Consider the following 14,358-nt stretch of genomic DNA (forward strand, 5'->3'; position numbering starts at 1 on the left):
GCCCCCAAAACCGGGAAGGGGAGCGGCCCCGGGCCCCTGCCGCCCCGCGCGGCAGCCTGGGGTCACCGCAGGGGCCGGGGCCCCGGCGAATGGAAGGCAGTGGGGAAACGCGCCCAGGCTACCTGGGAGCGGAAGGGAATCAACCTGTGACCCCCACCACCCCTGCGCTCCGAGACGGGCCCCTGCACCGGGGTAATAGCATTTTTCTCCATCTTCCAGTGAGCAAGAAGATCGAAACAAGGTTTCTGGAGAACTCATAACAGTTGTCCAAGAGATGAAAAAGTACTTGCCAGCGGAGAGACGTAATAAACCCAGCACCCTCGATGCCCTCAACTACGCCCTCCGCTGCGTCCACAGTGTACAAGGTAAAGGTAGTGCAGAGACTAGGTGACCTTCAAAAACAGCCTGCTGCTCGGCCTCGGTGGGGCTCTTGGTAGAAAACAAGCAACTCGAACACTGATGATGTCATTAGTGCCTTCATTTTTCAAAGTTGAAAGACTTGGGGAACATTATTGGTCCCTTAGTTTAGTACCTTTGCAAGGGTTTTGCTGATCTGTGGCCAGATGTGCATAAGCACATCAGAAACCTTTTTAAAGGAACATTCATTCTCAGTTCAGTGCCAGTGGCTTACACCTATCATCCTAGCTACTCAAGAGGCTGAGATTTGAGGATTACAGTTCAAAGCCAAACTAGAAGCTAGGTGCTGCCGGTGGCTCACACCTGCATTCCTAGCTACTCAGTAGGCTGAGATTTGAGGACCACAGTTCAAAGCCAGCCTCCACTGAAAAGTCCTTATGAGACTCTTATCTCAAATTGACCGATTAAAACCAGAAGTGATGCTGTGGCTCAGACCGGTAGAGCACTAGCCTTGAGCAGTAAAGCTGGGGGATGGCACCCAGGCCCTGAGTTCAAGCCCTGCAACAAACAACAAAACACAGAGAGAAAAAGAGAGAGACAAAAACAGGAAAGAGCTAGAAGTGGAGCTATGGCTCAAGTGGTAGAGTACGAACCTTGAGCGAAAAAGCTAAGCAAGAGCACCTAGTTCCAAGTTCAAGCCCCAGTACACACATACCACACAGAAACATTATTTAGGGCTGGAGATGTAGCTTACTGATAGGTGCTTGCCTAGCATGTGTAAGGTACTAGATTGGATAGATCCACAGTACTTGTCAAAAAGAAAGAGGGAGAGAGAAAGGAAGAGTTGTCTTCTATAGAGATTACAGAAGAAAATAAATTTGACTCATTTTATCTTCCCCTGTCATATGCTTATTTTGATGATCTATCATGAATTTACCAAATTTAAGATGAGCCTTGCACCAGTGTCTCATACCTATAATCTCTAGACACTCAGGCTGAGATATAAGAATCACAGTTCAAAGCTAGCTAGGCAGAAAATTCCTGGAGGCTCTTGTGTTCAGTTAACAAAATGCTGGACTGGAAGCTTTGTTCAAGTGGTAGCATGCCAGTTGTGTGGAGAGAGAGGAGGGAAGGCTCTGAGTTCCAAGTTCCAGTACCAGCATACACACACAAGAAAAGATGAACAATTTTAAATACTTATTCCTTTTTCTCTGACTTTTTTCATAAAAAAGTCATAGCACAAACATAAGTGCATAGTTTCTGAAAGCTTGTGTTTCCACAGTAAATGATGTATCAGATGTATGTATCTGAACATTTGGTTTCATTAACTTGTTTTTTGTTTTTGTCTGTCCTGGGGCTTGAACTCAGGGCCTGGGCACTGTCCCTGAGCTCTTTTCCTCAAGGTTAGCACTGTACCATTTGGAGCCACAGCTCCACTTGCAATTTTCTGATAGTTAATTGGACTTTTCAGCCCAGGCTGGCTTTGACCTGCAATCCTCAGCCTTTTGAGTAGTTGGAATTGCATGCGTGAGTCATGAGTATGCCCTGCTTCGTTAACTTGTTTTAGTTTAATTCAGTACATCTTGCTCCCCGTGAGCTAGAGCATTCAGAATTCATAAAGTTCACAATCCTGGGTTTTGTAGCTGTCAGTATTTTATATGCTAGCAGGAAATGATCTGGTTTTGAGGGAAGCACACTTACGGGTATCTATGTCCTAAGAAAATAAGCCAGCTTGATAGTGCTAAGTGTAAGTGTTATGATTTTGTTGTCACTAGACTACCTGTTTATTTCCCTGTGTTTCTTAGCAAACAGTGAATTTTTCCAGATTCTCAGTCCGTATGGAGCAGCCCGGGCAGACATGACTGCGTATAGTCTGGAGGAGCTGGCCACTGTGGTTTCCCAGCACACTTTCAAGAACACAGTAAGAGCTCAGGCCTTTTGCCTTCTCCGCTCAGGTGACCTTTCCAGACGACCACCCCTAATTGCCAATTAGAAAGAATCACCTGGGATTGGAGGCATGGCTCCATTGCTGGATCCCTAGCCAAAGAGCAAAAGCATCAAGAACCAAGTTCAAGTCCTGGTCTTGGACCTAAAAAAAAACACTGAAAGTTTGGCTAACCAACAATTGGAAGTGAACTAAGGAGAAACTTGCTAAAAAAGACACTTAGCTGTTTCTCCTGCCCTTGATAAAGAAAATGTTTTAAGAAACAGAAGCAGCAGGTTGTATGTTGTGTCGCGGTTTCATTTGCTTTGGTTGTTAGTTGCTTCTGTCTTAGCATCCTTTACCTCTCTCAAATGAAGAAAAGCTCTGCAGAGTAATTTCCTGCATCTTATCTAATCTCCAAATTGTTGATTTCTATTTATATCATTCTTAGTTCCAATACCTACTACAAGTTGTAACAACTGGATTTTGTAGAACAGGTGAGTTGAGATGTTGTAAATATTTTTTGTGAAAATGTAGAAGAGCCCTTTAGTGTATCTTTTTTAAATGTCCTCTTGATGATAATTAAGCCTCATTGATCCACTGGAGCTCACTTAACTTGATGTTTAGACCCCTAGCATCATTATAACAATGACTTTATGATGTTGCAATATGACCTATACATTGTTATAATGGAGCTTATTTTACTAACTACTATATACTCAGAGTATAGTAGTAAGAGCTATGGAGATTAAAAAGAAAAGGTTAAAAAAATTGCTCTCTAAAATCTTTATGATAAGCTGGTTACCAGCGGCTCACACCTGTAATCCTAGCTAATAAAGAGGCTAAGATCTGAGGATCTGGGTTTGAAGCCAGTCTGGGCAGAAAAGTCCCCATGAGACTTAACTCCAGTTAACTATTCAAAAACTGGAAGTGGTTCTGTGGCTCAAATTATAGGGTAGAGCAAGAGCCTTCAGCACAAAGAAGCTCAGGGACAATGCCCAGGCCCTGAGTTCAAATCTAACAACTGTCAAAAAAATAAAATTTATGATAAAGCTAGAGAGGAACTCATGGCGATGCTAGCAAACATGGCATTTACACATCTTAACAAACTAGGAACAAGTCAGAGTGCAGTTCGTATGTATTGATGTCTCTCTCCAGGATGATCTTGAACTTGGTTTTAAAGCACAGACTATGTTGCTCAGAAGTCAGTCCCTCTGGGAGTAAAGCCCAGTTTGTAAAGGAGAAAATCAGAAATCTGTGCCATGAGTGTGTTTGGTTAGGAGGAGTTAGTGGTTTTGGGACAGAAGTCAGGCTTGCAGAAGCTACAGTGAAGGTTCTGTGATCATTTAGAAGAAGCAAATATAGAAAACTAGGGAGGTGTGTTGCCTCTGTAGGACACGTGTTGCATGCTAGGCTGTTGATTATGGTAGAAATTAGAAGAAATTTACTTTCCAGGGAACATTGCATCTCAGAGTTTGCCTTCATTCTCTGTGCTTTCACAGGATTCCTTTGCGGCAGTATTTTCATTTCTCTCTGGAAGGCTGGTGCACATTTCTGAACAGGCAGCTTTGATTCTGAACTGTAAGAAAGATTTCCTGGAATCCTCTCACTTTGTTGACCTGCTCGCTCCACAAGACGTGAAGGTGTTCTACACGCACACAGCTCGAGCTCAGCTTCCTGTCTGGAACAGCTGGACCCGAGGAGGTATGGGGCCAGGGACCAGGGTTTGATGACCACTGCCCCCAGCTCAGACCTGATCTTACAGAAGGAGTGCAGCGCGTAATGCATTGTTCAGAACATGAAAACTGTATGGTGCCGGGATGCAACCAGGAACAGGGCAGACGGAGCATGTGGCTGGCCAGCTCCTCCGTGCTTTCCTTGAGCAGCCCCGTGTGTGCTCAGCCATGGCACACTCAGCCCTTCCATCTTGCTGAGGATGCTCGCTGTGGTGTAAAAACTTAATGTATTCTGAAACGATAGTGGTGTGACATGTGTCTAGTTGGCACGTAATGTCTTTTTGCCATATAAATCTCAAGAATTCTGGCTCTGACCAAGAGCAGTTTGTAATCCTCACACCCACTGTAAGGTTGCACTCATGTTCTGATTTTCAGTCTTTTCCTTTGAGCTTAGAGGAATGAGGGTACAGGAAGCTATACACTCAGCTGTTGTTGGCCTTTGATCCTGTGTTAGAACATGTCTTTACACAGTGATGGTTAAATGAGCCTCTCAGACGGCTCTGATGCTGTTTCTTCAGCAATCATTTTCAGAAACAAGAATTCACTTATTATCTGGGTGTTGAATGCCTCATGAGCTCGTGGACACTGAGGTCACATAGTCTCCTCGCAGTGCTGTTGGGACTAGCAGTGAATACAGTTAGCGTTCGGGGTCTATGCCACAGAGAAGCAGTGTGAGCACGTTTATTACAGCACAGCGTCTTTTCTGATTGTTCCTATAATCCTTTCCTTAGAATCGCACAAGACCTGGCCTCCTTCACTATTTTAGTTCTGTAGGAATCTTATTGTTTATGACGCCTATGGGACATATTTTTTTAAACTACTCAATTTTTCATGGGTCTTTTTACTGAGGACTTTTTGCTTCAGTACACAAATGCCCCAAAATACTCAGAGAGGTCTCCTAGAAGACATACAAATTAGCTGGACACTGGTGGACTCACGCCTGTAATCCTAGTTACTAAGAAGGCTGAGATCTGAGGATCACAGTTCAAAGCCAGCCCGGGCAGGAAAGTCTGTGAGACTCTTCTAAACCACCAGAAAATCAGAAGTGGTGCTGTGGCTCAAGTGGTAGAGTGCTTGTCTTGAGCTGAAATGCTGAGGGACAGCGCCCAGGCCCAGAGTTCAAGCCCCACAATCAAAAAAAAAAAAAAAGAAGAAGGAGGAATAGTCAACAAACACTTGTGTGAAAAGGTTCAGCTTCCTCACTTGACCCTAAAGTAGGCAAATTTATTTCTAAATTGCCACCTCATAAGTCAGTGACTTTGGTGCAGACTATTCGCCTGAGCATAAGAAAACATAAGTAACACTGTAAGGTGGTACAGTTTTCTGGAAATTAGCAATAATGATGAGAGGCAAAATGATTATTCCAGTTGAGCTAGAACACAACTCATTGAATGTTTCTGAAGAGCCAGGCACCAGTGGTTCATGCCTGTAATCCTAGCTCCTCAGCCAGCCTAGGTAGAGAATTCCAAGACTCCACCTCCAAAACTGTTAGCAATAAGCAGGGAGGTATGGCTGCTGGAGATATAGCTCAAAAGGTAGAGTACTAGCTAAGCAATTGTGACGCCCTGAGTTCCAGCTGTGGTGCTAGCACACACACATACAAAAAAAAAAAAAAATCCTAAGTGAAAAACTCAAATTTATATATCGTAGAGCTAAAAGTGGAAAATAGTTTAAATTTCCAATTACTGAGAAATGTCCACACTATTTCAGTGAAATAGACTATTAACTGGCAAAATAATTGTCATCAAAAGATCATTATGGTAACATTTAAAGTAATGAATGTAGCGAGAATAAGGATAAGACTATTAGAAGTAATGAAGGGAAGTAAAAGGCAGACACTCTATGTTGCCTAAGGGTTGCTGGAGACTAGCAAAGCCTACTAAAGAGTGCACTTTCAATCCAGAACAGCTGTCTTTAAGGAAAATGGTTTGTTAATTTGGTATTAGAGCAAGCTTGAGTCACTGAGCAGAGCTGCTGTAGGCAGGGAGAGTGACAGTTGTTCTCTATTTCAGCATCCCAGTATGAATATACCCCGGTGAAACCCTTCTTCTGCAGGATCCGGTGAGTACACACCTGTGGGGACTAGAAATAATGGTTACACTCTGGTCTCATTCAACACTTATGACTTGTATTAAGTTAGACTTTGTTGTATATTTTTTAAAAAGTCTTGAAGCTGGGGGCCAGTGGCTCACTCCTGTACCTACCTACTCAGGAGGCTAAGATCTGAGGATCACAGGTCAAAGCCAGTCCGGGCAGGAAAGTTTGTGAGACTCTTATCTCCAATAAGCCACCAGAAAACTGGAAGTGGTGCTGTGGCTCAAGTGGTAGAATGCTCACCTTGAGCTGAAGAGCTGAGGGACAGCACCCAGGCCCAACGTTGAAGCCCCATGACCCACAAAAAAAGAAAAAAAAGCCTTGGTTCTTTTAATGGGAATTTCCAATGGATTGAGAAGAAAGAAGAATGTACTCATGAGAAAATAAGATAACTCAATAGGAAGAAACAAAGAGAAGGTGATTATTAATCCTACTGGTGTGTGAGAATCACTGGATAGGAAGTACACTAAAATGACCATAATATGAGGGCCTATTGGTTAGCTTTTTTTTTGGGGGGGGGGGTCGGTCATGGGGCTTGAACTCTGAGCCTGTGCGCTGTCCCTCAGCTCTTCAGCTCAAGGCAAGCATTCTACCACTTGAGCCACAGCACCACTTCTGGTTTTCTGGTGGTTTGTCGGAGTTGAGCATCTTCATAGACTTTCCTGCCCAGACTGGCTTTGAACCTCGCTCCTCAGATCTCAGCCTCCTGAGTAGCTAGGATTACAGGCCTGAGCCACCTGCGCCCAGCTTGGTTAGCTTTTTAAAAATTAACTTTCAGTGTTTTCCCCCACTCTGTCACTGTTCAATTTTTGAATTTTATTTCTTTTAGGCAAGAGGGGGATTACATCCTTATTTCCATTAGGAAAATATTACTATATAAAATTTTGGCCCATTTCCTTCTCCATATACCTAATACGCATATTTCATATTAAGGTAATAACATATTTTTCTTTATTTTTAGTTATTTGAATAACTCTGTAATTAGGGTCTCTGTGTATATTCATAATTAGCCACATGAGTGTACAAAGGTGTAATATAGCATCAGTAACGTCATTATCCTCCTTATCTAATCTTTCCTGTGATAGGGCCTTTCTACAATAACCAGAGATTTTAGTTATACTTCCTAACACTCATTTGTAAAAAATCAGGATGTTAAAGATAGGATGAGAACCCCTGAGTAAACCACACTGAGGCCACTTACAGTGAAGCTGCAGGGAGAGGCCCTTGGGCACTATTGCTTCAATTTCTTTATGTAAAGCAGCAACCTAGTAAGCCACTCTTGCTGGAAAATTACTCTTGAAAAATTGTTTGTGGATTTCATTGACAGTATCAGAGTCATTTGTGTCAGCCAGCAAGACAGTTGCTTTTACAATATTAGTGAGGTCACAGGCTGCAGCTTTCAGAATGTCACCCATGTGTGTAAGAGCTTGTTTTATTTCTTCTACTACCTCTCCTGGCACAAGCTGTCTGCTTGAAGGGCCCATGCCTACCTGACCTGAAATGTACATGGTGCAGTCAACTAACACACGTGACTTCGGCCATCAGAGACGGCATGGTAGGCCTTCTCTCTTGTGGCCAGTCCAGGGGAACACTGCACTACAGAGACCCACTCTCTCTCTACCTCAGACAGACCAAGCCCTCCCTGTGTCCCTATCTAATTTTTTAAAATTTTAATAGCTTATATTTACTGGAAGGGTTTAACATAGAAAGTGAACTAAAAGCCGGGCGCTGGTGGCTCACGCCTGTAATCCTAGCTACTCAGGAGGCTGAGATCTGAGGATCATGGTTCAAAGCCAGCCCGGGCAGGAGAGACCGTGAGACTCCTATCTCCAATAAACCACCAGAAAACCGGAAGTGGCGCTGTGGCTCAAGTGGTAGAGCGCTCGCCTTGAGCTGAAGAGCTGAAGGACAGCGCCCAGGCTCAGAGTTCAAGCCCCACGACCAAAAAAAAAAAAAAAAAAGAAAATGAACTAAAAGACAATACAGTAGTTTCCTGATCTCCCCAGTATGTGGTTCTGAAGAGACCACTCTTGAGTTGATATTGTGTATGCCCAGGATGAGAGTTCAGACTGAACCACTGTTGTGAGAGGCAACTTTCCCACGATCCCCCCCCCCCCCAACTTCCACTTGAAGCACCATGGCACCTTTTAACAGATTTATCACTTCTGTTAAGCACATGCACACCTCTTGGGCTCCATCTGCTTTGTGGGAGGCAGATCCTCATAAAGTGAAATGCAGGGAAGCACTTTGAGAGCACACAACGACTTAACACAAGCAGTGGCAATATAGGCCTGACCAAGAGCTGAGCTATGGAATTTGTGCATGGGAACTTTAAAGTTTTATTTGTTTGTTTTGTTGTTGTCTGTCAATTGTGGAACCTGAACTCAGAGCCTGGGCGCTGTCCCTGAGCTCTTTTCCTCAAGGCTAGCATTCTACCACTTTGAGTCACAGCACCACTTCCAGTTTTCTGGTTGTTAATTGAAGATAAGGGTCTCACAGACTGGGGCTGGGAAGGTGGCTCAGTGATAGAGTGCTTGCCTTGCATGCCTGAGGCCCTGGGTTCAATTCCTCAGCACCACATAAGCAAAAAGAAAAAAGCCGGAAGTAGCATTGTGGCTCAAGTGGTAGAGTGCTAGCCTTGAGCTGAAGAGCTGAGGGACAGTGCCCAGGCCCAGAATTCAGGCCCTACGACTGGACCCCCCCCCCCAAAAAAAAAAAAAGAGTCTCACAGACTTTCCTAGCTGGACTGGCTTTGAACTGCAGTCCTTAGATCTCAGCCTCCTGAGTAGCTAGGATTACAAGTGTGAGCCACTAGCTCCAGGCTAAAGTTGTTTTAAAAATATTTTTACATTAAAAAAATTGTTTTACTGTTCTTGGTCAAAAATGCATGTAATAAATCCACGAACAAGTGGGCTTACTGTTGACCAAAAATTTAGTTGATTTCATCTTCTAAATTTTTTTTATCTTCTAAATTTAATGAGAATATTCTAAATGATAATATTACTTCATAATAAAAAGAGAAAATGTTTTTGAATGACATAATGATTAGTGTTAATATTGAAGTGCTTATAGTGGGTTGGTACTGCACTCTGTGAAATGAGGGAGGGGCTGGAGCTAATAGCCAGCTGAACACTGTTAACAACCCAGCTGTCACTATGAATAACACTCTCAGACAAACCACGTTAGTCCCCTCATGAGGATGGTGTCCCCATGACACAAACACCTCTTGAAGGGCCTGCTGCCTTCAGTGAGAGATGGAGACCCAGGCTAGCCCAGCCAGGGTCAGGAGAGATATTCTGTGTATTTTATCAGGACTTACTAATGACTTAGATTGGAGTGTGAAATCAAAAGAGCCACTGCTGACAGCAGGGGTGTGGGCTGGGATTCTTCACTGAGATGGAAAAGGTAGGAAAAGCAGCTTCCTGGAGAGAGGCAGGAGGAACAGCACTGAGTTGAGACAGGTTCTGTTTGAGATACAGGTCAAGACCAGGCCAGAGATGCATATTAAGAACATGAGTGTGTCAATCTTGTATAGAAGCCTGGGACCAGATGAGCCTAGAAATAGGATGGAGACCAGACAAGTTCCAGAAGCTGGTCCTCCCAGTGAGGGAAGCAAAACACGGTCATGGGAGAGAATGGGAGGAAAGCAGAGACTGCGTGGGCAGCAGCATCAGCAATCAGACCTCCTTGAGATTAGTGTTCTCAAACCTGATGGTGATGGAGACATGATTGGCAGGAAAAGAGGAACATGAATTCTCTCATGGACATTGGACTTGTCCAATTGTCCACCATCTGTGTCCTCTGGGCAGTGGGGTAAAAGTTTGTATCATCACTCAGCAGTGGAGCTCCTCCATGAGAGTTGGAAGGGGGCCAGTGTCAGGGACCAGGCTTGGGAGCTGAGCTTTATCCTTTTTTTTGTCACTCGTGGGACTTGAACTCTGGGCCTTGGCGCTGTTCCTGCGCTCTTCAGCTCAAGGCAAGCACTCTGCCACTTGAGCCATAGTGCCACTTCCAGTTTTCTTGTGGTTTATTTCGAGATAAGAGTCTCATGGACTTTCTTGCCTGGGCTGGCTTTGAACCCCAATCCTCAGATCTCAGCCTCCTGAGTAGCTAGGATCACAAGTTGGCTGTGACTGTAGGGGAGCTGACTTTCTGTTGTGGCAGTTCAAGTGAGGTGAGACCGTTAGGCCAGACTGGGAACTTGGGGCATGGAGGTCAGAAGTAAGTCATGGAATAGTTCTCCCTGTTTTACTTTCATGGTGACATGAACACTGTTCCATAGAACCTCTTACTTCCTGACTAGTCAGTGAGACCATTGCTATCTGGAGCTAAACTTTTAAATTAACCTTCCCCACCTGTGGAAAACAAGTCTATGAGTCTATGTGATACATACACGCCATTGGGAAATGCCAATCAACCATTTCCCCAGCCTGTTTGCAGCAGGCTAACTGCATTGTGTCCAGCCTGATCTTTTTATCTTTTCAGTGGAGGCCGAGACAAAGTGCAAGAGAAGCATTACAGCCCGTTCCGGATCCTCCCCTATCTGGTTCATGTACATAGCTCTGCCCAACCCGAATCAGAACCTTGCTGCCTCACACTGATTGAGAAGACTCACTCTGGTTATGAAGGTGAGACCAGAAGTCCTGCGTGTAGGGAAGAGACAGAGATCTCTATAGAAAATCTCTATAGGGATTTTAGTAAGGTCTCTGTTTCTCCAGCTTGTCCCCTTCCTCAGGTGTCTCCTTCACAGACAGCAGACCTCGTTGTCTATGCCTAGAGCCAGGGGAAGACGTAGTCCTCTAGTTCTTCCTCCACTGGAGACATGCCCTGGGCCCTTTTTTGCTATCTTAATGAAATAAGCGTACTAAAATTCTTGCAAGAGAAGCCATAGTACAGTTTATATCTTCTGTGACATAAACAGAAGATACCAGCGTGGTCGTTTTTAGTGGAAATACAGCATCTAGAAACTCCAGGTACTCCCACCTGAAACTCCCACCTGACTCCATTGTTTTGTATTAGCCAAGAGCATTTATAGAAAGGCATTGCACTGTGGTATTTATGTACATGCATGTAATGTGTTCCAGTCATATTCACCCCTCTGTCACTTAGCCTTTATTCCTTCTCCTTTGTTCATTTTTGAATGGTTTTATTGTTATTCTCACCTATACAATTCGATCATATCCATCTGTCCTCTTTTTTTCCCCCTTGACTCCTACTGGTTCTCTCCCAGTTTCCCTTTTACAATCATATTATTATTTTAGGTCTAGATTCTGCATATGAGCAAAGATGTGGTATTTCTCTTTCTGAGCTTGGCTTAGCTCAACATGGTGATCCCCAAGTTCCATCCATTTTCCTGCAACAAAAGATATCATTTCATTCTTCTTTTTGGCTGCATAATGCTCCATTGGGTATATATGCCACATTAGGCACTTCTGGGTGCCTAGGCTGATGGCATAGCTTGGCTGTTGTGAACAACATTGCAATAGATGGGAATATTGGAGGTGTCGCTATTCTATGTCAACTTAGATTCATTTAGATAAATGCTCAGGAGTTGTATAGCAGGGTCATAATTTAGTTCTGTTATTAGGTTTCTGAGTAATCACCATTCGATTTCCATAATAGCTGCACTGATTTGCATTTATATTACCACCAACACTGTGTGAGGGTTCTTTTTTACGCCTCGATCCTGACAGCCTTTGCTGTCATTTATTTTCTTGATGATAGCCATTCAGATTGAAGAGAGAAGGAATCTCTGTCATTTTTTATTTCCATTTCTTTTAGGGCTAAGTATATAAAATATTTCTTACGTATTTATTAACCATTGTCCTTTTTTGAGAATTGTCTGTTCTAATATTTTGTGCATTTATTAGTTGAATTATTTGTTGTTCATATTTAACTTTTTTAGCTTCTTATATATTCTGGATGTTAACCCTTTGTCCAGAATTTCCCCCAAAATTGTTTCCTTTGATGTACAGAAGTTTTTTTTTTGCTTTGATGCAATCCTATTTGTCAGTTCTCTTCCTAAGCAATTGAAGTCTTATTCAAAAAGCCCTTACCTGCATATATATCTTCAAGTGCAACCTCTATGTTCTCCTGTAGTAGTTTCAAAGTTTTCAGGTCTTAGAATGAGATCTTTGAGGAAGCTAGCTGTAGAAAGATCTTTGATTCTTTTTTTTTTTTTTTTTGGTTGGTCTTGGTCCTGAACGCTGGGCCTGGGCACTGTCCCTGAATTCTTCAGCTCGAGGTGAGCGCTCTACCATTTGAGCCACAGTGCCACTTCGGGCTTTTTCTGCTTATGTGGTGCTGAAGAATTGAACCCAGGGCTTCATGTATGCAAGGCAAGCACGGTACCACTGAGCCACCTTCCCAGCCCCCTTTGATTCATTTTTAATTGATTTTTATACAGGATCAGCAGCAGGGATCTAGTTTCAGTCTTTGATATGCATATAACCAGTTTTCTTAAATACCGTTGTTGACGAATCTTGACTTCAACATACGGTTTTGGTACCATTATTGATCATGGGATAGCTGTAACTGGTGGGGTGGGGGAATCGCTATTTCTAGGTCTTTGATTCTATTGGTCTGTTTTAGTGCCAGTACCATGCTGGTTTTGTTATGGTGGCTCTAGTATAATTTGAAGTCAGGTTTTGTGATACTTCTAGTGTTACTCTTTTTGCTCAGGATTGATCTAGCTATTCTGTGTCTTTTATGCTTCCAAACTAATTTTAGAATTGATGCTTCTATTCCTGTTAAGAATGACATTGGAATTTTGGGTGGGGATTCTATTGAATCTATAGATTGCCTTTGGTAATTGAGGTGTTTTACAATATAAATTCTTCTGATTCATGAACCAGGTCCCCTGTGTTCTTAAAGCACAAGTGAAAGCAGAACTGAGTTGTACCAATTTTATTATGTATGCAAAGACTGTCTATACAGTACTAAGTAACATTTCAAGATTTTTCGTTTAGTTTTCTACAGCCACTAAATAGGACTAATGTTTGTACTTCCTCCTTTAACTTTTTTTTGTTTTGTTTTTGTTGTTGTGGTTGTTGTTTTTTGTCAGTCATGGGGCTTGAACTCTGGGCCTGGGCACTGTCCCTGCGCTCTTCAGCTCAAGGCGAGCACTCTACTGCTTAAGCCAATGCACCACTACTGGTTTTCTAGTGTTTTTTATTGGAGATAAGATCCTGCCCAGGCTGGCTTTGAACTGCGATCCTCAGAACTCAGCCTCCTGAGTAGCTAGGATTGCAGGTGTGAGCTACCGGCGCCTGGCTTCCTTTAATTCTTCAGATTATTTGTGATGAGAAAATGAACTAGAACTAGTCAGTGTGTATAGACTCTCCTTTGTTTAAAGTTAACTCTACTTGGCATCTCATTCTGACCTGATTAAAATGTGGTTAGTAATGAAAATTGTCATTTAAGCTTCAGCTCCTTGAAGACCAGACCCCTAAGTGAGGTTTCCACCATTTGATATGGAGATTTTATTCAATTTTATCATGTACAGTGAATGATTAATTAGATACTTGCCTGCCTATAGATAAATCTTTCTGGTTTTTTCTTTTTTTTTCTAGCTCCTCGAATCCCAGTGGGCAAAAGAATTTTTACCACAACACACACTCCAGGCTGTGTGTTCCTTGAAGTAGATGAAAGGTAAATATGCTTCAACCTAAAAGAAATTTATTTCTGAAAATCAATGCCAACATTAAAAAGTGTGTATTTTATACACTCTTCTACATTGTATAACTGAAATCTACAAACACTGAAAAGTTTATAGCTCAGTGGTAGAATGCTTGCCTCACGTGCATGAGGCCCTGGGTTTGATTTCTTAGCACCATATAAACAGAAAAAGCCGGAAGTGGTGCTGTGGCTCAAGTGGTAGAGTGCTAGCCTTGAGCAAAAAGTTCAGGGACAGTGCTCAGGCCCTGAGTTCAAACCCAAGGACCAGCAAAAAAAGGTAAAAAACTTGACAACGTTATCATAAATACTACATTTAAAAAATAGAAAATGACCCTGCAATAGATGAGTGGATCCGAAAATGTGGCATCTATACACAATGCCTATGTGCCTCTGATCATATAAAATAATACTTATCAAAATGAACTCCAAGAAATGGAAACCAGAGGTTATTATTTTTTTTAAAAAAGGAAGGACAATGAGTTTATTTAATGTTACTCTTTGATTATAAAAACATAGGGCTGGGAAGGTGGCTCAGTGGTAGAGCGCTTGCCTTGCATGCATGAGGCCCTG

At 42.8% G+C, this 14,358-nt stretch overlaps 1 protein-coding gene across 5 annotated transcripts in view; it reads left to right on the forward strand.

The window, feature by feature from the left end:
• The first annotated feature begins 214 nt into the window (after positions 1–214).
• Positions 215–14,358, forward strand: part of Per3 (period circadian clock 3) — a 42,976-nt gene continuing 28,832 nt past the window's right edge. For 3 of the 5 annotated variants that reach the window (XR_001175733.1, XM_013034449.1, XM_013034466.1), the window contains exons 1-6: positions 215–365; positions 2,163–2,278; positions 3,784–3,985; positions 6,030–6,078; positions 10,597–10,739; positions 13,683–13,761. Coding sequence is in view for 3 of the 5 variants with exons in the window: in XM_013034449.1 (XP_012889903.1) it covers positions 275–365; positions 2,163–2,278; positions 3,784–3,985; positions 6,030–6,078; positions 10,597–10,739; positions 13,683–13,761 (680 nt within the window). In the remaining 2 variants the exon portion in view is untranslated. Of the gene's footprint in view, positions 366–2,162; positions 2,279–2,760; positions 2,779–3,783; positions 3,986–6,029; positions 6,079–10,596; positions 10,740–13,682; positions 13,762–14,358 lie in introns of those variants that run through there. The other 2 variants (XM_013034458.1, XM_013034478.1) reach the window with 2 other exon arrangements.

The sequence above is a fragment of the Dipodomys ordii genome, unplaced genomic scaffold (genome assembly GCF_000151885.1).
Source record: "Dipodomys ordii isolate 6190 unplaced genomic scaffold, Dord_2.0 Scaffold6, whole genome shotgun sequence".
In the NCBI taxonomy this organism is placed as follows: domain Eukaryota; kingdom Metazoa; phylum Chordata; class Mammalia; order Rodentia; family Heteromyidae; genus Dipodomys; species Dipodomys ordii.